The sequence below is a fragment of the Micromys minutus genome (genome assembly GCF_963924665.1).
Source record: "Micromys minutus genome assembly, chromosome: 14".
Taxonomy (NCBI): Eukaryota; Metazoa; Chordata; class Mammalia; order Rodentia; family Muridae; genus Micromys; species Micromys minutus.
In genome coordinates, this window is record NC_137983.1 from 55,985,170 (window position 1) to 56,007,510 (window position 22,341).

The following is a 22,341-nucleotide window of genomic DNA, read 5'->3' on the forward strand; positions in this document are numbered from 1 at the left end:
TCTCTGAGTTCCAGGTCTGACTAGACTACCAGTTCCATGATAGCCACAGTTCTGTCCAGGAATGCAAAGAGAAACTCTGTCTCAAAAGAATTACACACAAACCCATGCTGCCTCAGGTTGCCTTGGAACCTCCAGAAGAACCCTTCTTCCAAAATACATGAATTGGATCTAATATGCAATGTGTCAGCATTAAAAGGTGGAGCCCTTTGGGAAAGAGAGTAAGCCCTGGGGCTTTGGTTTAAGTTGTGTGTGTGTGGGGTGGGGTTCTTGTTAAGATGTTTGAAAGGGAACACTTATCTTACGTGCTCTTTCTCCCCTCCTAAGACCTCCGGCTATAGCATCAGACCCACTACTTAATAGAGTTCTTAGTACCCAGACTGTAGGAAACAACTTTCTCTTTGGTATGACATAATGAATTATTGGTATTTTGTTATAGCAGCTCAAAAGCTAAAAGACTCAATGAGATAGGTCATTACCCATTTTTTCTTTCCAATGTCTTTAAAGAGAGCCATTGCTCTCTGGGACTAGGTCTTGAGCTCATATGAAGGCTGGCCTTGAATTTCTCGGAAATCTACAATGATGTAATCTTTTAAATAAAACTATTTAACTGGCTCTGAATATACATTCCTAAGATAACTTGGGACTCTTCTGGGAATTGCTCTAATTTAGTGATATGTATGTATGTGTGTATGTATGTATGTATGTATGTATCCCCAGCTGGCCTCCAACTTACTACATAGCCAAGGATGACCTTGAACATGATCCTTCTAACTCAGTCTGCTAAGAGCTAGGATTATGGGCATGTACCACCATATCAGGGTCACAGTTGATACATTCTCAATGTTGACTTTCCCAATTGTTCGGGCCGTATTCTATTTTTCAGCCAGGGTTCATCATGAATATTTTCTAACTCCTAAGGCTTTTGTGGGTCTTTTTGAGGTAGCAGTGAAAGACCTGAGGACTCTGGGTTTTAGTTTCTGCACAGTGGCGGAAAGAGCCGAGTGTGTTCGGCCACATTCGCCGGCCCGCCTAGGCGACGTCGCCAGGAGGCGGGGCTCGTGCCGGCACGCTCGGCGCGGGGCATTGTGGGAAGGGCGGCCGGTGCTGCCACAGCTGCCATCTTAGGGACTCCGGGCCAGGCCTGCTAGGCCTTCGCGGCGGAGGCGGCCGTGTGCGTGGCGGGTGCGCTTGGGACGAGGCGGAGGGTCCGCGGGCGGGGAGCCGCGCTTCCCAGCGGCGAGGGGCGGCCTGCGGCGGGCAGCGGACGACAGGCGGCGGGCGCCGCGCGGCGCGAGGATGGGCCGGTCGCGGAGCCGGAGCTCGTCCCGCTCTAAGCACACTAAGAGCTCCAAGCACAACAAGAAGCGCAGCCGCTCGCGCTCGCGCTCGCGGGACAAGGAGCGGGTGCGGAAGCGCTCCAAGTCCCGGGAGAGCAAACGGAACCGGCGGCGGGAGTCGCGCTCCCGCTCGCGCTCCACCAACGCGGCGGCATCCCGGCGCGAGCGGGAGCGCGCCTCGTCCCCGCCCGACCGCATCGACATCTTCGGGCGCACGGTGAGCAAGCGCAGCAGCCTGGATGAGAAGCAGAAACGGGAGGAGGAGGAGAAGAAGGCGGAGTTCGAGCGACAGCGAAAAATGTGAGGGGCGCGCGACTGGAGGCGCGAGGGCGCGCTCGGGGCCGGTGGGGCGGGAGCTTCGGCCCGGAAGTCCGAGTTGAGGGCGCGAGGCGGGAGGTTGGCGGGGCTGCGCATCTCTGGGCCTGGGGCGTTGGAGCGGAGGGCACCTGTGAGGGGGTCCGCCCTGGTGCGCCCCTTGCTTTAGAGTGGGCCCTTCCTGAACCTCCTTTTATACAACCGCACAAACTTGCAGCGGACACCTGGGGTGCCTTCGTCCCCTCCCCTTTTTGTCTGGGTCTCAGCCCCTCTAGTGAGCATGCTTGATCCTGCTGTTGCCCGCCTAAATGCTTCCAGTTTCAGAGTACCCTTAACCGAATTTTCACATTGGGCAAAACCGGTTACCGTCAGGGGACTTAACTTGAAATTTGGGTGAAGATCGCGTGGTTTTGAGTGGGGAGTCTTTATGTAAAAGTAGGTGTTGATGACCTAACCATAGTGAACTTGCACGTTGTGAACTACGAGTTTTTCTTTTAGATGTGCTCACCCCCCCAGCCACGTGGAGCAATAATACTAAGCATTTGTGTTCCCTGTTAAGCCAGCCATCTTTTCCGGAGTTCTTAACTGAAGACTTCAATAAGTGGCTGTGAAGCAGGAACTGGGTAGTTTGTGTATATGACTTGTGTAGGGGTTTCTATTTTCTGCAAAAAAAATAGAAGGCAGATTCTGTGGCAGGCAGGTTTTCCAGAAGATAACTTCTTTGGGGATAGAACACAGCTAATACTTTAGGTGGGACTGGAGCTTTGGCTTGCACTGGTACCAGATTGTTTCTCAGTACACCTTGGCCAAATAGAATCCTATTAGGGTCTGGAACAAGCATGTAGCCTAGTAGAACATAGGAAAAAGTGTGTGTGACAGTTGACAATTCTCCATGTGAAAACAAAGGAAACTTGATGTGCTAATGTGCACGTGTGCAGCGTAGGATGAAATGATGGGACACAGAGCTGTGTCCAACCATACCATTAGAAAGAGAAGGGGAGGGACAGGGCTGGCAGTATGTCAGTACTAAATTCTATGCACCCATTAGACACTACTCCAGTGTGGTCTAATGCCTTGCAGAGAATACACTGAAGAAATGGAGGCGGAGTTTTGGGAGTGACGGAAAGTGTCTACTTAGAAATGCTTGTTGGCTTGTTTGTTCAGCTAGTTACTGGCAGTTACTGAACCTTTAAAAAGTGCCAGGAACTTGGTATGGTTGGTGCAGTTGAAGATGAAAGACGATTGGTTTGCTCCTTCTGACATTGTGATTTAGCTCAGATGATAGGTAATAATATAGTTGGAAGTATCTCACCTGGAGGGGAGGGTAGGAGATGGCGAGGCTGTCAGACTTGTAGTGTATATGTCAACCAAAGGAGTAAGCTGTCTTCCTGATCCCTCAGAACGGAGTGGAAGGAAGGTAAGTAGAGGAAATGGTCAAGCAGTTGTTAGAATGGAAAAGGAACTGACTGAAAAAGTATTTAGGGTCCATACAGTTGAGTGTAGGTTACAGGCAAAGCATCGGAGTTGGCTTTCATGTTTATAGTGTTACTACTGCAACTGACTATTCTTTGCCTTCTGCTGCCTAAAATGAGACCAGACTGCCAAGCAGTGTAGTTGAGAGGGAAAGCAGGAGTCTGCCCTTGGCACACCTAGGTTCTAGTTCTGTATATGAAAGAGAGCTGAGCTAACTAAGGTGGAGAATAGATAGAATGCCACGGGGACTATATAAAGAGAGAAGAGCAGTTGGTTCCAAGGATTGAAACCCCTCAGGGAATGTATTTCTGCAGTAAAAATCCCGGGTGGAACAAGGTGACACTTAGTAATATGAGTGACTTGTTGTTTTCATGAAGTCTGGGATTGGATGAAGACAGAACAAGAATCATCTGTTGGGTTTAACCAGTTAAATGTCTTGATAATTGGAGACTAGTATAACTCCGAGGCCTTAAGTAAATGATCTGAGTTTATATGAAGATTGGAGGTGCTATCAAGTACGTAGTGCTCGGTGTGAGAATGAGTCAGTGTCACTGAGTATAACTGACCATGCTTGCAGGCGCAGCCTGCCGAATAATTCAAGAAGGAATCCAGTAATTATAATCTTGGTTTATTAAAATGATTCAGTAACATAATTAAAAGGTGGATCTTTACGTTTATTCACATTTTTGAGGAGTTAATTCACATGGCTCAATTGAATCAGATGTTACTCTTGTTCTTGGATCTCAGCTAAGGAAGTGATTCCTCATCCATACACTATACCAATATTAACATTTCTTACTCTTTTAAGTTGTATTAACTGCTGAAAAAAAAAGGTATCGAACAACCTAGTAACTTCCTCCAGCTAGTGACATTTGAGTTTTCAATTCTTGGTGTTACCTAAATTACAAATCAGGAGCATAAGAGTGTCCCTGATGAACTGGAATTGGAATTCATAATTCTTAGAAGAATATGCAGAGCTCATTTTGTTCTGTGAATCTATGTATTTTTGGAACTTAGAGCTATTAAGACAGTGGTGGAGCAAGCACAAATACAAAGCTCACCTTGGTATTTGTTCTCTTCCCATCCTTACTTCACCTTTGTTCTGGAGAAACTGCTGGGCAGCAAAATATAAGCCCGTTAGCTTTAGGGTCAGTTAAGGTTCATTATTATGTCACCACCATGTTCATCTTGTTCACTCTTGACTATAACTTACCTCAGAAACAGGAGTTTTAATAATGGCACGCTACATAAACACTAAGTGGCACAGTGTTTAGTACTTTGTTAGGTGTGAAGTATTAGTTTACTAGTAATTACTAAGTAATTCCTGGAGGTTCCAAGAACTGAGTTCCCTGGTTCTCAGGATGTCTTAAACACATCAGTCCTACATAGCAAACAGTGCCCTCACTTAACACCAAAGAACTGTGCAGCCCTGCTTTGTGTTTAATCAGTTACCATCCTTGAAATTGGTGAGATGATGAGGACCTTGTGCCACCTGATAAAACCTTGATCTTGACTCAATACCTTGTCCTAGGAGATTCATAGCAAAGTTGGCTCAGCAGATGAGTTGATACAAAGATTTAGAGAAAGACAAGATACAGCAATCTTTCTCCCCCTTCCCAAAGAACCAGTAAGCAGGGCATCCTGGCCTGTTGGCTTTCTGAATTTTATGTGGAAGGTAATAAGATAATATGAACCCCCTCCCCCTTTTTTTGCCACTGATTCTAGAAACAGATTCAGTCTTTGTCTTTGGATCCTGAAGATGTCTCTTTAATCTTATTGAGAGTAACAACTAAAGTTATGTTCTGTGAGGCCTGTAGCAGGACTAGAAGCCCGACCTTGCCCACTTCTCATCTAGGGTGCATAAATAAGGCTATTGGAGGCATGCCGGAGTGTCTTGCAGTTCCCCCAGGAACAAAGGGAGATGGGGGCAGCCACTTCTCATTCTGCACTGCTGTAGACTATAAAACCTGAGCTACAGTTAGACTTGACATCCACCTTAGTTCAGCAGCAACTCATTACCTCTGGCTGGTGTGATCACTGGGAATGAAGGCTGCCAGAGCTAATGGTTGAAGCTGCTTTGGCTCTTGCTGTAAGTAAAAGTTGAATGGGTTTGGCTCATCATACCAGCCAGTGGCACTGCTGTCTCGCTGTATTGCTTAGGATTGGCTTGACTGCCTGACCCAAAAGGAGTCTATTACACTTTACCAAGTTCCTGTTACAGTGAGTGAGAGCTTGTGTGTCTTGCTGATGAGCTCTCCTAGGGCCTTGATTTGCCTCCCTCGTCCTCTAGCCTGTCTCTGTCACCGAGTCTTATTATTCCCTTTGTACTTGGCACTCTGCTCCACCTCACCCTGATAACCAAGAGTTTAGTTTTTGAAGATAGAAAGCTGAGTTCCATAGGTGCCACTGCATTTGACTGATTTTATAAAAGTAACTGAAAAGTTGTACATACACAGTAGTTTATCTTTGTTACTGTCCTATGCAGCCCATAATACTGTCTAATGCTAGCTTATTTCATCTTTCGTTTTTCCTTTCAGTAGGCAGGAAAACCATTCTATACATGGTTGTCATTAAATTGAGATATCTATTCTCTGTCTTTGTTTCTCCTGGATAGTTTATTATTTTTAGAGGATATCTGCTGTTTCTTACCAAGTGGCTATTGACAAAAGGCTTATTCTAATTATTTCTTTATTTGATAGGAAGTTTAAAAGGTGGGATGTGTTAAATCATAGGCTTTCATATACTGTTGGAAACTTGTAGTTGGGAAGGAAATATTAAAAGATACAGATAAATCCTCACACTGTTGGAAATAGCTAGGATCGTGAGGAAAACCAGACTTACTATCCCATCTCTGTCTCTGGTAAAGAGGGAGAGGATAAGTGTAGAAGCTGAAATGATGGGTTGAACTGAGAGCCCTTGGGTAGGAATTGAGTTGAAATGTATCAGAGTTTAAGGATCACACCAGACTACAAAGTTGAATGACTCATCAGATGTATGTCAAATAGATTCTAAAGGTAAAAGTTGTAAGTTATTTTTGTTTTGATAATTTGATACTTTGGGGGAAAGTATTAATAGGTTGGCCTCTTTTGGTTTTAGATGTATCATTAAGAACCTTTGAATTTGTTCATTCTGCACATAATACTGCTTAGCCCACTGCTAGGTAGAAACTTAATATGATCAAAATTTATATCTTAATATTTTCTAGTAGCTATATTTAAAAGATCAGTGTAGTGTTAGCATGCTGTCACTCTATCCAAACTATTATCATTTAACATCTAATAAAATAAAAAACGGAAGATCGTTTCAGGTTTTTTTTCTCCTACCAACTTCAAAATAGATGTATGGGACCAGTGACTTAACAAAATGTGCAATTTTTCCATGGTAGTTCTTTGATAAATATTTTTAGAGAAAATTTTATTTCTAGTCAGTAAGCACCCTGTCAGTGGGATTAAAATAAGAATAGTAATATACTTTATTTATCTTTGATAATACAATATATTTTATTGTTGTATTCTAGAACAACTTTTAAATAAAATAAAATATTCAAAGAGGAAAAGGCACAACAGGATTAGAAGTTCAGAACCCAGAGAACAGGCCACAGTGCTGCTAACTGGGCGCTATGTTGGGAACGTGAGTGGATAGAGTGGCTTAGGTGCATCATGGAGTCCAGCAGAGGCAGATTGCTGTTTCAGATTTACAGTTCCTAAATAAATGTATTGATTTAGACTCTTGTTTTATACTAACTAGCTTTTCTATATTTAGAATGTATAAGCCCCCCCCTCAAAGATTTTTATCTTCATTGGAATTTCTGTGTTACTTATCCTGTTGTTTTTGTTTTGTTTCTTAATGTGATGTGAAAATAAGCTATACAGTTATTTAGGGTATAAGAAATGAGACACATTGATTTATTTAGTAGGCTTAAAATGGGTTTTAATTCTTAGGTTCTTTAAAATACTAAGTTATCTTTTCTGCTTTTATTTGCTAGTCGACAGCAGGAAATAGAAGAAAAACTCATTGAGGAAGAAACAGCACGAAGAGTGGAAGAATTGGTAGCAAAAAGGGTAGAAGAAGAATTGGAGAAAAGGAAGGATGAAATTGAGCGAGAAGTTCTCCGAAGGGTCGAAGAAGCCAAACGCATCATGGAAAAGCAGTTGCTCGAAGAACTCGAGCGACAGAGACAAGCTGAGCTTGCAGCACAAAAAGCTAGAGAGGTAACGCTCGGTCGTTTGGAAAGTAGAGACAGTCCATGGCAAAACTTTCAGTGTCAGGTGTGCCTCCTGCTCAGTCCAGAACGAGATGGAATGCGACTATCTAATTCCTTTCTCATCTAAACTTACGTGGCTGCGAAAGATGATTTTTGGCCAGAAGTGCTGACTGGTACTTAAAGTTACTTTCTTAAAACTTACTCAAGGATATTTTTGATCCAATGGAACTGGCTTACGTATTTGAGAAGTGTTTGAAACTTTTGCCATGGCTGCAGGACTACATTCTTTTTTGGGAGGGTAGGGGGAACCAGGGAGTGGTAAAGGGGAAAGGCTAAAGATCCACCCGCGGTTGCATTTTCTTCTGTTTTCACTCTGCTACCTAGACTGTGAGAGGCTTTTGCCTTCAGTCAGATTACAGAGAGCAGGGCCTGACATTGAGTGACAGCACCTGCTTTTGATACATAGGTTTTCTCACTATTCCTTTTTTCCTTCTGTTCTCCTTCATCCCCTCCCTCGATCCTTTCAACACAGTGGACTAATTCTAGCATTCTGATGATAAGGCCCTCCATTTTCTTAATGTGTTTCAAGGAATCTTTTAAGAAAAAATGTCCAGATTGTTCATCTTTTTTTATTTTTATATTTTATTTTTTTAAAGTACCTACTAACAACTCCTTTTTTTCTCTAGAGAGTTTTGAAGGAACAGGTTGTCCTTGTCTGGAGTCAAGCTAAACACATGATTTGTTTTATCAGCAGCTGGAGCAGAAGTTGAAAATGTCTTTCTGTGAGACAGTAATTTGCTACTGAAGCTTTATGGCTTGTTTGCACTGATTACTCCAGGATCATAAAGTGTGGCGAAAGTCACAGAAGCACTCAGGGCGAATTGCTTCTCAGCCCTGAGTGTCCATTCACAGTTGTTAACAAACATACAGATCCCATTTGTGTGACACAGGGAATCTGTAGTTAATGTTTTCTTGAACATAAATTGATAAATATTTGGCTTAAACACATGACTTACTGTCATTTTTCATCCTGGCGTTACTGTGGACAAGTTGACGTTGTGTTAAATCTCTGCTTTCTAGTAAGCTTGGCTTGTACAGTGCATTTCCCTTGTCCTGTCTTAACTACATAGACCTGTCTGTAGTTGGTTTCACAGACTAAAATTCAGTGTATGGTATTTTTATTTATATCAATGCCCTTAATAATGGAGATATTTTTGGAGTAATTGTGCTATCTTGTAGCGAGTTATTAATCATAGCAAGATTTTTTTCTCTTCATTTGCTTTTTGTTTCATATTAACATATTTTTTTTAACACGGACACAATCCTCTGACAGTCTTTCCAAATACTAAAATCATTTGAGTATGTCTGCTGTGATCTGAGCACTGCCCAAACCATCAAGCAATCTTCATATAGTTTGCATTATAAAACTTCATTAAATTCTCCAAGAAAAAAATGACAGAATTTTATTTCCTGACTGTGCATCCCCTGGATTCCTGAATTTCAGTGCAGATTGTAGATGAACAATATAAGCTGCCTTTAGTGATTGTCAACATCTGATGTTAAGTCCATGCCCCATGGAAGCAGTCCTTAGTATGGATTACCATTTGTATTTTTCACTAACAGTAAATGTATTTTTCTTATTAATTGTTTGCCTTAGGAATGATGAATTACATTTTTTGTTCCTTCTTACCATAAACATCTGCATTCCTCAGCTCAGCCTTCCTTGTATGTTGTTTCTTTATAAATGGTTGAGCTGCTGATGCAGGTATTGCCAAGCTAACAGTACAAATCATTTTAAAGAGGAAGCTGGCGCGTATGGCAGCCGAGGAGCACACTCTGCAGGACACTGGACAAGACAGTAAATACTCAACTTTTAATGCTGATTAAAGGAGTATAGGTAAAGAATACGTAGGTATCCATAATTGGTGAGACAAATATTCACTTTATTTATATTTTATATATATTTTTAATTTGGTAAATACTATCCAGTTTTGTAGTTGTCCTTGTTGATTTGTGTGATATTAAAGTATTAGTAATAATTGCCCGGAGACTATTAGGGAGGGTTTAGTCGGTTGCTGTTTTGGACTGGGAGGGATGATTTAAATCTAGTGTTAGAAACCAATTTTTTAGTGGCTGCACAGTTTATCCTTTGTCAGACAGAAAGGTAGCTGTAAAGCTGCCCTGTAAGTCAGATCAACAGAGTTGAGAGGAAGATTAGTAGATATTTGCTGTAGAGGTAAACACTTTTGTTTTTCTAACATTGTAACATGTCCTCCCCTTTAGGAGGAAGAGAGAGCAAAGCGTGAGGAACTGGAGCGGATATTAGAAGAAAATAACCGGAAAATCGCAGAAGCACAGGCCAAACTGGTGAGTGCTGTGCATTTGGGAGGCATCGTGTGAGTCTTCCAGATTGAATGGATTTGTGCTGAGTCAGTAGATTAACTTGAGGTTCTGAAGGCTACTTTAAGGACCTTGAGGTTGAGTTTTGGAGAAGATTATAACATTTTCGGTGCTTTAAAACATTTTCTGGAGGAGATATATTACTCTCTGTTTTTACAATCTCAGTCTTAACCTTAACATTTCTTAGGCCTGCAAACCAACCATCAGGGAACAAAAGAAAAACACCCAGGTTCTTTAGGTAGTTGATACAGATGCACCCCATCACTAAACAGAAGCAAGACTGTACATTTGATCAAATAATAGCACATTTTAGGCCCCCTCCCCCCACAAACCTCCTCAACCTCCCTCCCCCTTGGCCTTTAGGTATCATATCTCAGGCTGGCCTTAAATTCCTGATCCTTCTGCTTTTACTTACTATGTGCTGGAATTCCAGGTATGGTATATACCAATTTGCATATTTTAATCTAAATGGAAATACAGAGACTAAACTTACTATTTCATGGTGTCATATAACATGTTGGTCAATTAAAAACTGTAACTGGCCAATATAAGGAGTGACTGCTTGTAAGTAGTTCAAAATCTCAAGAAAGATAGCTAGCCTGTGAGTGTGGACACAACCCAAGAGAGACTCTAGAGAAGTCTGAATTGCATGCAGTAAAAATAACAAGATCAAGAAACATTATTTGCTGCTGAGACTTAAGTTTGGGGGAAGAACAGATTGATATTCTCCTTAAAGGAGAATATTTTATTTCAGGTTTGGGAGATTGAAATTTGAAGGGTAAATAAGTCTGGTTTGTGACAGACACTTCAGAAGAGAAATATGATTGTGAACTATTTCTGTGAGGATGTGGTAAAAGGACCAGATGGCTGTGTGTGTGTGTGTGTGTGTGTGTGTGTGTGTGTGTGTGTGTGTGTGTGTGTGTGTGTGTGTGTGTGTAGAGATTGGTGACCAGTCTAGAGGAAAAGCTGCTGGTCAGTTTTTATTTTTTTAAAGTCTGTAAACCCTATAGTGCTGCTTTGTTTTCTATTTTTGGGTTGATGTGCACAGTTATAGATGTTTGCTGATAGACTGTAGGGGGTGACATTCTGATGACATGTTGACAGCAAAATTTGGTGGAAGAATACCTGGACTTCTAGTGACTTTGATAAAAACTCTGGATGTATCTATATATAGCTCATTTGTGGTCACTGTAACAATGGCTCATGAAGAAAACTTTGTCTGTAAGGAAGTGGAATGTCCTTCATGAGAGAGTCAAAGATGAATTGTATATGAAGATGAGGGCAGGTGCATGTTAAATCTCTGACTATCATTCCTGTACGTGCTTTGTAGTTTGAGTGCTGCTCTGTGTTTACTGGAATGTCTGACACAAGGCACTGAAACTGAAATGAAGGACATGAGAAAGGGAAGGAGAAGCAGTAGGTCATTGCAGACACACAGAATTTCACCAGCTCCATCAACTGTGGTGCTTGCCTGACTGAAACGGCAGCTGTACCTGCTGAGATTTGTAATGAATGTGCTTGTTTATATGCTGTAGAAAACAAGAAATAGAAAACATTCTAGCTGAGGAGAAACATAAATTCACTAAAATCTATGTTGACAAAAGTTGCTTGGAAAGAAGATAAAGAATTATGTTCTTGTAAATCATTTAACATTTTTTACTGAGGAGACAGCTGATTGTAAGAAAAGTTAACAGTACAGGAATGTTTAAATGGTGTGGATAATAGGATATAAATTGACCTAGTTATGGTGGGGTGTCCAGAAGCCTCCCAGGAGATACCTCTTGAGTTAGGCATTGGATAGAAGGCACATAAGAGGGTAAAGAAATAAAACAGCCAAGGCATTGAGGTAAGTCAGGGAATAGCACGAGGAGTCTCTGAAAATAGTTATGGACAGGTGTGGGTAGCCAGCCTGCCTAGAAGGGTGTGTGTGAGAACAAGAGGCAGGCCAGGAAAGAAAAGAAAGTGCTCTGAGGAGACAGTGGGCCTGGTACTTAAAGTTCTGAAAGGGTAACCAGCTTCCTGATAAGAATGCAGAAACATTCATATAATTATTTACATATGGTATGATAAATTAACTACTTTAATTTTTAGAAAACAGATCTTAACATCTGTTAAGAGATAGAAAACCTTTTCCCTCCCCCTTAGCTGAGATCCAATTCCAAGTTAGGGTTTTTGTTTGTTTTTGGTTTTGGGATTTTTGTTTGCTTGTTTTCCCCTTTCAGACAGGGTTTTTCTGTGTGGCTCTGGCTATTTGAACCTGATCTGTAGACCAGGCTGGCCTTGAACTCAGAGATCCTCTGGCCTCTGCCTCCAGAATGCTGGGATTAAAGGGGTGAGCTATTACCCATGACCTGGCTAAATTGGGAGTTTTTATTCTTTAGGAAATACTCTGTTGACTAAGATGAAGAATGATGGGAGCACTTTCATGGTGATGCTGTGGATTTAGACGGGAATATGGATAATGCAAGGTTCAGAAAATGCCTAAAACAATAGCTATATACCACAAACCTTAAATTTTGCTAACAAATGTTTTTTGTTAAATTTACTCACGTGAAACTGCATTTGCACACAGTACTTACCCTTAGGAGTGAAAGCTGTCCAGTTGTCAAATGAGGTTTGTTTTTTTTTTTTCTTCTTCAGACAACTTTTCTGAACAGATGAGACATACTGTACAGAGTAGCCAGATACAGAACTGCTGTGTATTATAATTGGACATTAGCTCACAAAAAGCATAGTCATACTTTTTAAGACATAAAAAGACCTTGAATTGACAGCCAACTTTCTTAAAATAACTTGAGTCATTAGTGCAGAATCAGCGTGTGTTTGAGTGTGCATGCACTGGGGGAGACCAGAGGTTGTGCTGCATGTTTTCCTCAGTCACGTTCACCTTTATAGTGTTTGCTTGTTTGAAATGGGGTTTTACCGAACTTGGAGTTTAATCATATTAGCAGACTGGCTGGGTATCTGCCCGCCTCCACCTTCACCCTGTTTCAGACGCAGATGAAATACTATTACATGGTGATAGGAGATTTAGAGTCCAATCCTAGTGCCATGCAGCCACACTGAGCCGTCTCTCCAGCCCAATTTACTTTTTTTAAAGAAGCATTTAAATTTTTTTTTGATGTTTTTTTCCAGGTTTTGCATGCTATGCCTATAAAGGTATAAGTTACTGTGTGAAGGACGCAGAATTTAAAGTTCTAGTTTTGCGCCTTTTGAGATGGATCCCAGTTTTGTAACGCAGACTGGACTCAAATTCCTGTGTACAGTGTTTTAGGCATGTTACCAGCAGAGTTTAGCTGTTGCTGTGGAGGGATGTATTCTGACTGGTTACCAGAAAGAAGGACAGCATCCACATATGCCCTTTCTGTCCATGCAGTGTAGAGATTGATCTTAGCCATCTCTGGATCATTTCAGCTAGGAGTCATTAGGATAATGAATTTTGAGTAAGGCTTGAAATCAACGCAAAGTACACCTTGACAGATATTTTTAATACTGAAATAGGTTACTTCTTACCCTTGTGAGATTATCACTATGTGAGAGATTGAAAATTTCATGTTTGAAAGTCAAAAGATGTACATACTTAAGTATAAATTACCATTCGCTTTGCAATGTAAGATTTTGTTCTATTCTGAGCGCATGTGATAGTATACTGAGAAATTCACACTTCCCTTATACCTAGTTCTTAGAATGTTTGGATGTTGCTCTATGTGGTCAAAAAAGTGAGGCGTGCTTTTTGCTGGTGTGATTGAGTTTTATTTCTTGTACATTTTTTAAATAATTTTTTCTTTAAAGATTTTTAAGTCTTAAAAAATACTGTTTTGGGTTTTTTAAGTGATTTTGTGTGTTTTGTGTGTGTGTGTGTGTGTGTGTGTGTGTGTGTGTGTGTGTGTGTGTGATGAGTATGCTGTAGCTGTCTTCAGACACAACAGAAGAGGGGATTGGATCCCGTTACAGATGGTTGTGTGTGAGCCACCATATAGTTGCTAGGAATTGAACTCAGACCCTCTGGAAGAGCAATCAGTGCTCTAACCACTGAGCCATCTCTCTAGTCCTTTTAAGAGTAAGGTAGAGTGAGTTTTTTCTTTAACTTGATGACATAAATCAGAGAAGCTGAAGTAAGGACACAGCAGAATGAGGTTTTAGAATGTGATCTTTACCTGTGCATGAAGGCGCATATCGTTCTTAGATATTAGGGAGGTCTCATCTCCGTTAGACAAAAGGGTGAATTTAAAGATTTATGTGGTTAGAAGATGTCGTCTCTGGAGGCAACAGAAGCAAGAAGCATTCAAGGGGCTCCTGACACTTTCAAGGGAGCCCATTTCTGATAACATGCTGTGATTTTTATATGCTTGGTCTAGGGCACCATTAGGAAAACTTGTTGAAGTAGGTGTGTCACCGTGGGCGTGGGCTTTAAGACCCTCTTCCTAGCTGTCTAGAAGCCAGTCTTCTAGCAGCTTTCAGATGAAGATGTAAAACTCTCAGCTCTGCCTGTGCCATGCCTACTTTTGGATGCTGCCATGTTCTTACCTTGATGATAATGGACTAAACCTGTAAGCCAGACCCAGTTAAATGTTGTCCTTTATAAGAGTTATCTTGGTCATGGTGTCTGTTTACAGCAGTAAAAACCTAAGACACAAGTTGGTACCGTGGATTTTGCTGTGATGGGCCTGATCATACTTGTGTTTGGAAGAATGTGGATTTGGAGAGCCATTGAATGCTTTAAGTGAAGCTTGGTAGTAGGAAAATGGGATAATCTTGTTGCTGAGGGTGATTTGAAATGTAGAAGCCTGGTTCTAGAGGTGTCAGAGGAAAAGAATTTTAATATGTGGTCCAGAGACTGTTTTTTATGATATTTTGGTGAAGAATGTGGCTGCTTTTTGCCCTTGTCTGAGGAGTCTATCTGAGGCTAAGGTAAAGAGATTTATATGCATTGACAAAGGAAGTCTCAAAAAAGCCCAATAAATAGACTTTGTTCTCTAGCTAAGCCTCATGAAGAGAATTTTGAACAAGCGTAGCAAGCTTAGAAAGGAAAAGTATAAAGTACACGATTTGAGTATTAAAGAGGGCACCAGGAAGTGAAATGGAGCTAAATCCTGTTTTCAAGGTTATTGAATTAAGGGAATGATAAGAACCCACCCAGCTAAGTTCAGGTCTAGGCATGGTAGTACTAAATCTGTATTTTATTATGCTCTGAGTAGGTATGGCCTCCGTAGACTCATGGGGGCCAAGGAGTGGAATGTGATGGTTTTATATGCTTGGTCCAGGATGTGGCACTAGTAGGAGCTGTAGCCTTGTTGGAGTAGGTGTGTCACTGTGAGCGTGGGCTTTAGTACTCTCATCCTATCTGCCTGGAAGACCTCTTTTCCTGTTTGCCCTTGGAAAAGATGTAGAACTTTCAGCTTCTGTAAACCTTAGAATAGAGTTGTAGTGGTCACTGTGTCTGTTACAGTAAAACCCTAAGACACATGCTGACATGACTTAGACTCCAAAATAAAGCTTCCTTGGGATGATGTTGAGGCACATAATAGGAAATACATAGTGTATGCTGTTTTCTAAGACTGAAGAAATGTGGATTGTTTATAGGTGCTTCTTTAGTGTTCAGATTGTTAATGTGTCATTTGAAACTGGAGGGAAGACTCTGGTACTTAGCTAGCTAGCCAAGTTGTGTCTTGTGCTATGTGAAAGGTAAAACTCACAGGGATTCTAAACCAAGTGTAGAAGGTAAGGCTTTTCAGCCCCCATAAGAAATAGCAAAAAGAGGCTGAAGAATAAAATAACTTTAAAAGGAAGTAACATACTTGTTTATTTAGGAGAGTCTCAGGCTACCCTGATTGCAAGAGATAATCACAGAAGGGAAGGGCTGGATAGGTTTGTTTCCTGACCATTTAAAGTTCTCTGTGCTGCAGTCGTAGGAGATCCTCTATGTTCTCTGACCTCTGTGGATACCAAGTATTTATGGTGCACACACATGCCTGCAAGCCAAACATATAAACCAAAATACTGCATTTTGCAAAGACATAAAAGAACTTGCTCTAGAAAGGTTTTGCATCTAGACAGCTTTCTGTGTGTGTTGCATAGGCCCCAGGCCATCTCAGTGACACTCAGAAATGAGGAGTGGTGGGGAGGGGTCCCAGTGTGGAGACTGCTGTTGTTCGAATGAATGCCTGTTTTCACTGAAGCACATCATAAAGTGTAATTTACTTTGGTCTTGGGGGTAGGTACCTTTATGAAGGGAGTACTTAGGTCTTAAGGCTGAGTCCATCTTACTCTTAGTCCATGCTGATTTGTCATGTAGTGTGATAGAGTCACAGGCTCCTCACTGGATAGCCAGCATCTTGAATACTGACCTCTGGAACTGAGAAATAAAATCCTTTCTTACCTTTACCCAATCTTCATGGGGAATGCTAATGGGAAGGTGAACGGATTGATAAGAGTTCCCTTAAAGGTTAGTGTTGGAATGGAACAGATTATTTTTTACTCTAGCCAGAGGCTGGAGAGTTGACTTTGCTCCAAAGATGCTGGCTGGAGACCTGTTGCTCTCATAGGAATCCTATACTTCTTTAAACAGTGCAGACTGTGATGACTTTTTTTATACAGTAGACCCAGGAATCACACAATTTGAAAGAGGGCACCTTTAAGGTGTGAGCATATATAGGCTAAAATGTCACTGTAGACATTTTAGAGGAAGAGTTTAGAGTAGGTAATAGTACTGTGCATACTCCTCAGGAAAGGGCACCAGATGTGTAATTTAATATGAAATAAAGTGACTGAAAAATCAGGATGAGGGAAGAAAACACTGATTAACTCTCTTTTTATACTGTTTGGAAATTGGCCAAACTTGCCAAGTGGGGCTTAGAGGGAGCAAGATGGGGAAGACCTGAATATGAGTGTGCCAGAGAGCTCTAGGCCTTGAAGGAAACCTTGTAGGCATTTAGAATGAAATGAATAACATAAACAAAAAAGTTTCCCCAAGACAAAGGTTTTGGGGTGTAGAAGATGAAGAAACATAGTTTTTTTTAGATGTGAAATTTTACTTTTTTAATTTTAATGTTTGTTTGATTTATTAACTTCCTTCTAGATGCCTGTATATGTGGGCACCACGTATATGCTTGGTGGCTGGGGTCAGAAGAGGGTTTTATTTAGATCCTAGAAACTGAATTGATAAAGTGTTGTGAGCCACTCTGTGGTCACTGGGATTTGAACCTGGGTCCTCTTCAAGAGTAACACACAAGTGCTCTTCACTGCTGAGCCGTCTCTCCAGCTCTTAATGCGAAATGTTAGCATGTAAAGTCAAAAGGAAGCCCTGAGGACACCATTTTTCTTGTCCATATTACAGAGCAGGGTCTTCGAAGCTGTGAGACTATTCCTTAAATCTCCCACCTAACCCTCAAACTAAGCAATACAAAGTCTCCTGAAGTATTTAGAATTGAATTTTCAAATTGACTCATGAGTTAATAAATAATTAAATTTGAGGAGAAACGGATGTAGAGTCAGTGAGAATGAGTTCTCTTTAAGTCTTGTATATGCTAACTTAGAGAGAAGTGAATAAAGGTTTGACCAGCACATCACATTTAAAAAAGTTTTAGTTTGTTTGTATGTTTTGAGGCAGAGTCTTGTAGCTGAAAGTGACCTCAGATCTAGTTGTCTTGACCCCCTATAGGCTGGATGTCCCTTTCCATCCATGGTGCTCGTTTCTTTTTAAACATTCCCTTGTCAAAACAAGATTTACATTAGTGTATATGTTCCAGGGAGGAAAATAAACATGGGAATTAGAAGTACAAATGGCAGTCAATCAAGTGTTCTGTCTTAGAGGGTTTAAAATGTAGAAGGCATAGTGCCTTCCCTTTAATCACTATGAATAAAAAAGTATTTCTTCCTTTAGATTGTTACAGAGTTTAGACGGTCCAAGAAGGAGAATACTGATTATGTTGTGTAGGTAGGCAGGCTCTTATAAACTAGATTGAATAAAAGTTGCTGGGAGAAGCAATTACACTAAGTCACATTTTTTTAGTTTTGTGACTTTTTTTCACCAGCCACTTTAAGGCAGTGGGATGCAGAGTTCTAGGCTTAATGGCTAGAAACGGTTGTCTTAATGACTGCAGTGTAGTGGACACTAACCTTGGCCTCACAGGATGTCCACTGAATAATCCCTTGTGGGTAAGTGAGTATTGTGTTCTTTTCTTCCCCATTTAAACACCTTCTCATCACACGGGAACAAGCAGGGGAGAAGACAGGTTGTGTCAGCTGGGCTGGGAAGTTAATTAAAGGAAGTCAGGGCTTGGAAAATACATAGCAAGTAAGGTATTGACTGGCATGGCTCACAGATACGCTAGATAGCAAACTAACTAACTTTTCATCATTGGGGAGCCTGGTACCAAAAAAGGTGAGCTTGCCTAATTTGTATTTAAGCATTCCATTTGTCAAGGAATGTGAAGCTAGCTGCACTAGCATTAAGAAATGTGAATGCATGGGCAGGGCATTTGTCTGCTTAGCTTATGTGTTGTCTGTGCTTCTAGTACTGGAGATGAATCCTGTTGCTAGGTTACCCTGAGATATGACAGTTCATAAAGGCACTGATACTGTGGACTAATTGAAGCCGAGGCTTAAGCTCAGTGCAGTATGATTTGCTAAAGCAAAGTTTGTGCTACTGAATTTTTGCTTTAAAAGTAATGTGATCACATTTAAAGTCTTGGGGGGGGGGCTTGTTTGTTTTATTATTTAAGCAAAGTTAAGTTTTTCTTTCAAAAACCTTAATTTTCCACTTTCCATCTTCCACCATCAAAGGAGACATTCAAATTGTGATTTTGTTTTTCCAGAGTTTTTGAAATATATGTTCAAGCATATAAATATGTCATAATTTTATTCTCCTCTGGTCACACATGAGCGCACACACACTCACACACGAGGATATGCCTTTCCTATCATCTTGAGACAAGTTCTCTTAAGAACCAGGTACAAACCATTTCAGGTAGACTGACTGCCCAGTGAGCCTCAGAGATCTTCTTACTCCTACAGCTCTGGCCATGGATTGTCACTGAACCCAACTTCTTACACAAGTGCTGGAGATCTTAGCTCAGATTCTTATATTTGCACAGCAAGCACTTTATCCCCAGAACAATCTCTCTAGTTCTGTTTCTTTGTTGCTTTTAAATAATATTCTATTGATGTTTCTGAATGTGTATGCACCATATAGGTTCAGTGTCCAAGGAGAACAGAAGAGGGTATTAGATTCTTTGGGACTAGAGTTACAGATGGTTGTGGGCTGTCATGAGGTACTGGGAATTGAACCTGAGTCTTCTGGGAAAGTAATCACCACTCTTAACTGCTTCACCCTCTCTCCAGCCACCACTTTCATACCTGTTTTGTTTTTTTTATAAGTATTCAATATTGTTTTACAGGTGTTTTATAGATTATTTAGCCCTCATTGTTTTCTTTCCAAACTATACAACCTTTGTAAAATTATGAATCTGGGGGTCCAGGAACATGGCTCAGTCAGAAAAGAGCTTGCTGTGTAAGTGTGAACGTTGGAATGTGATTCCCAGCACATGTTTCTCAACACAAGGTTGTAATCTCAGCCTGGGTGGGTGGAGACAAGGAGTATCCTTGGGCCTGTTAGCTTGCCATGGTAGCCCAGCCGTCCTGGCCTAACCAGGCCTATTGAGAGGTGGTCCCAAAGCAGACTGAAGAAGTCATTGAGGGCAGCATCAATGACCTGGCTTGTGTACATACAATATTTATAAATTCTGCACATTTACAGATGTATTTATGAAAAATTGCAGACACTGGAGTAGCTGAGTAAATTTTAGTAAAGTAGCTTTGAATCTAGCTAGCTTATCAGTCACACATTGATGGAATCGAAATTGTATCTGATTTTAAAGGGTTAGAAAGAAAGAAAAAACTGACTCCTATAAGTTGACTTCTGACTCCAACTGTGCTGTGGTAGTCCTCTATGTACTAAATAAATAAATATGATATTAAAAATTAGAAAGGGGGATAAAAGAACTAGATCCTCTAAGGATGCGCTTATTTTAAGAAAGAGTGGAATATTTTAACTGTTAAGTCTGTAGAGTTTGGGAGGTTGTTGGGTCTCTTCAGCACGTGGTTTACAGGCTGCTTCATTAGTTGCCTAGGAGGAGGACAGAGAATGCATTGGCCATCATTGCTCTGGAGTTTTTATCTGGTCTACCCTGAGTGCTGCTAAGTTCCTCCCATTTTCCTCTTGTAGCTATGCTTACAGCCCACACAACACCACTGCCATTTTGGTACCCACAGGACATAATCTCATGTTTTGTGTTCCATAATAGTCATTTCTGTCCTTTGCCAAAGGCCTCTAGCTGCATTGCATTTCACTTGAATGCAAAAAAAATAGTACTGTGAGGCCAGAGGAGTGAGTGCTGATGAACGGAGAATGTTACCAATTTGTGTGACACTGTGGATGAAGGTAGGAGACTTGAGGGGTCAGAAGGTTGTAATCAAAATAGTGGGGAATCACTGGATTTATTTTTGGTTACTATCTTAAAAACAGCTTTAAGTGAAATAAGGTAGAGGCAATGACTAGAAATGTAACTTCAAAAGGAAACAGAAGGGCTCAAAGGACAGTGGGTGTTTTAGGTCAGTGAAATGGGCAAAAATGGGAGCATGTGCTCCTTACTGATGGAGATATACAAGGGTTAAAACAGTCTATCTAATCATTCTAATGACACGGGTAGATTAAGGGTGCTGATTCTTTGTTGTGCATGCTGTCATGGCACTGTCCCTGTCCCCTACCCTTTGGGTGTCATTCTCACCAAAATATCCAGATGTCTAATGTCCTCTAGGAGAAGGGGTAAAGTTAGACCTAGGAGAATCGAGAAGAGGGTTTTACTTTTCCAGTGGGGGTTTTTCTGTGTGGCCCTGGGTGTCCTGAAACTCTGTATGCCAGCTGGCCACGAACTCAGAGATCCACCACTGGCTAAATTCTTGGTTACTGTTGACTTAATAATATAGAAGCAAAGTGGGGATTGTAACTACAAATCTTATATGTGTTTGATTATAAATACAGTAATTGAAAAGATACCATATCTGTATCTAACACATACTAAAGTCTGTGTTGTGGTAGATAACTGTTACTCTTGATAATATATCAAAACAATTAAGTTTGCGATCAAGGTATGAAATTTGTAAAATACATTTTTAATAAATGAAACAAAATATGTAGGATTAATTAATTCTTTTCTCAATTATTGTTTTTCTACTGTATGTTTAGATAGATTTGTACGTTACTACCTGGTAGCTGAAAGAGACTTGAGAGACAGGACTGACGGATCTCATTTTTAATTTTAACTTTCAGGCTGAAGAACAGTTGAGAATTGTTGAAGAACAAAGAAAGATTCATGAGGAAAGGATGAAACTAGAACAAGAACGACAGCGTCAACAAAAAGAAGAACAAAAAATTATCCTGGGCAAGGGGAAGTCCAGGCCAAAACTGTCCTTCTCACTAAAAACCCAGGATTGAATGGCAAACTCTGAACTTTTTGCAAAGAAAAATGAAAAAACTTCGTATTGTAGCTTCATGTTGAAGTGTTTTTTTTTGTTTTTGTTTTGGTTTTTTTTTAATTTGGAAAAATCTGGAAAGTTAGCTTGTTCTAATAGGGGCTATGCTCTGCAATCCCTTTATTTTTCCCTCTTTTCCTCCATTAAGTCAAGTCCTTATCAGATCATTGCTGTCTTCTAGAAGTGGTGTATTTTGCACCTGTTGGGATTCTGTACTGGTTGGGTCTGCTGAAGAGCAGGTCACTTGGTGACTAGCTGGTCTGGTAAGGTGTTCACTGACCACTGACTTCGGAGTTATACTCTGTTTACTACGTCATAATGCTGGTTTTGCTGACTTTTTGTTTTTTTATGCATTTATAAAAAAAGAAAAAGTTGGTAATTGCATTGCAAAATTCCCAGGGTTTTACTGGACCTGTGGTGTTGTTAGAGCAGTGTCCTTGTGATGCTGTGGTTCTTGACGTTCCTGACAACAGGTAAGGAAACAGTTGGTCACCTGCTACAGAAATACCTGCAGTGCAGTATTGTCTCTGTCGGACTTTTGTTTCTTTCATTGACAAAATCAAACCAGCATTCCCCACTGTAAATAAATGATTTTGCTGAATAAAGTAAAGTCTTAAATTCATAATGTTTAAGCAATTTTTTTTAAGTTCTGTTAAGTCTGAAGGGTGGTTTACTTTTAGAAGCCTTAGATCTGAACTATATTTCCTCCGGTTGATACTTTTCACAGGGTTTCTTTGTACATCACATATACTTGTGAATTAGTACTTACTGGCTCTTTTTACAGACACTACTTTATGCTGATAAAAGAATTATAACATCAAGTGTTATCTTTGGAAAATACCAAACCTGTGCCTCTGTTATAGAAATTATACAAATTATACTTAATAAACACTAAAAACTTGTTCTAACTACAGAATATTGTTACTTTCAGAGAGGGTGGACCATCAGCTAGAGCTTGGCCTTTGTACATTCAAAATGGCTAAAATAGTCCTCACCCTAGCATGTTGGAGATGATAAAACGCTAGATTCACTAGGTTTGTGGGCTTGGGTTTTGGGTATTTTTGCACATGAAAACTTATA

General features: G+C 40.6%; 1 protein-coding gene across 1 annotated transcript; it reads left to right on the forward strand.

The window, feature by feature from the left end:
- Positions 1 to 1,098: 1,098 nt before the first annotated feature.
- ARGLU1 (arginine and glutamate rich 1) lies at positions 1,099 to 21,886 on the forward strand. The gene is made up of 4 exons (XM_080928285.1): positions 1,099 to 1,637; positions 7,111 to 7,336; positions 9,613 to 9,696; positions 21,059 to 21,886. The coding sequence occupies exons 1-4, from the start codon at positions 1,297 to 1,299 to the stop codon at positions 21,221 to 21,223; spliced, it is 816 nt and encodes a 271-aa protein (XP_080784411.1). The 5' UTR covers positions 1,099 to 1,296; the 3' UTR covers positions 21,224 to 21,886.
- Positions 21,887 to 22,341: the final 455 nt, after the last annotated feature.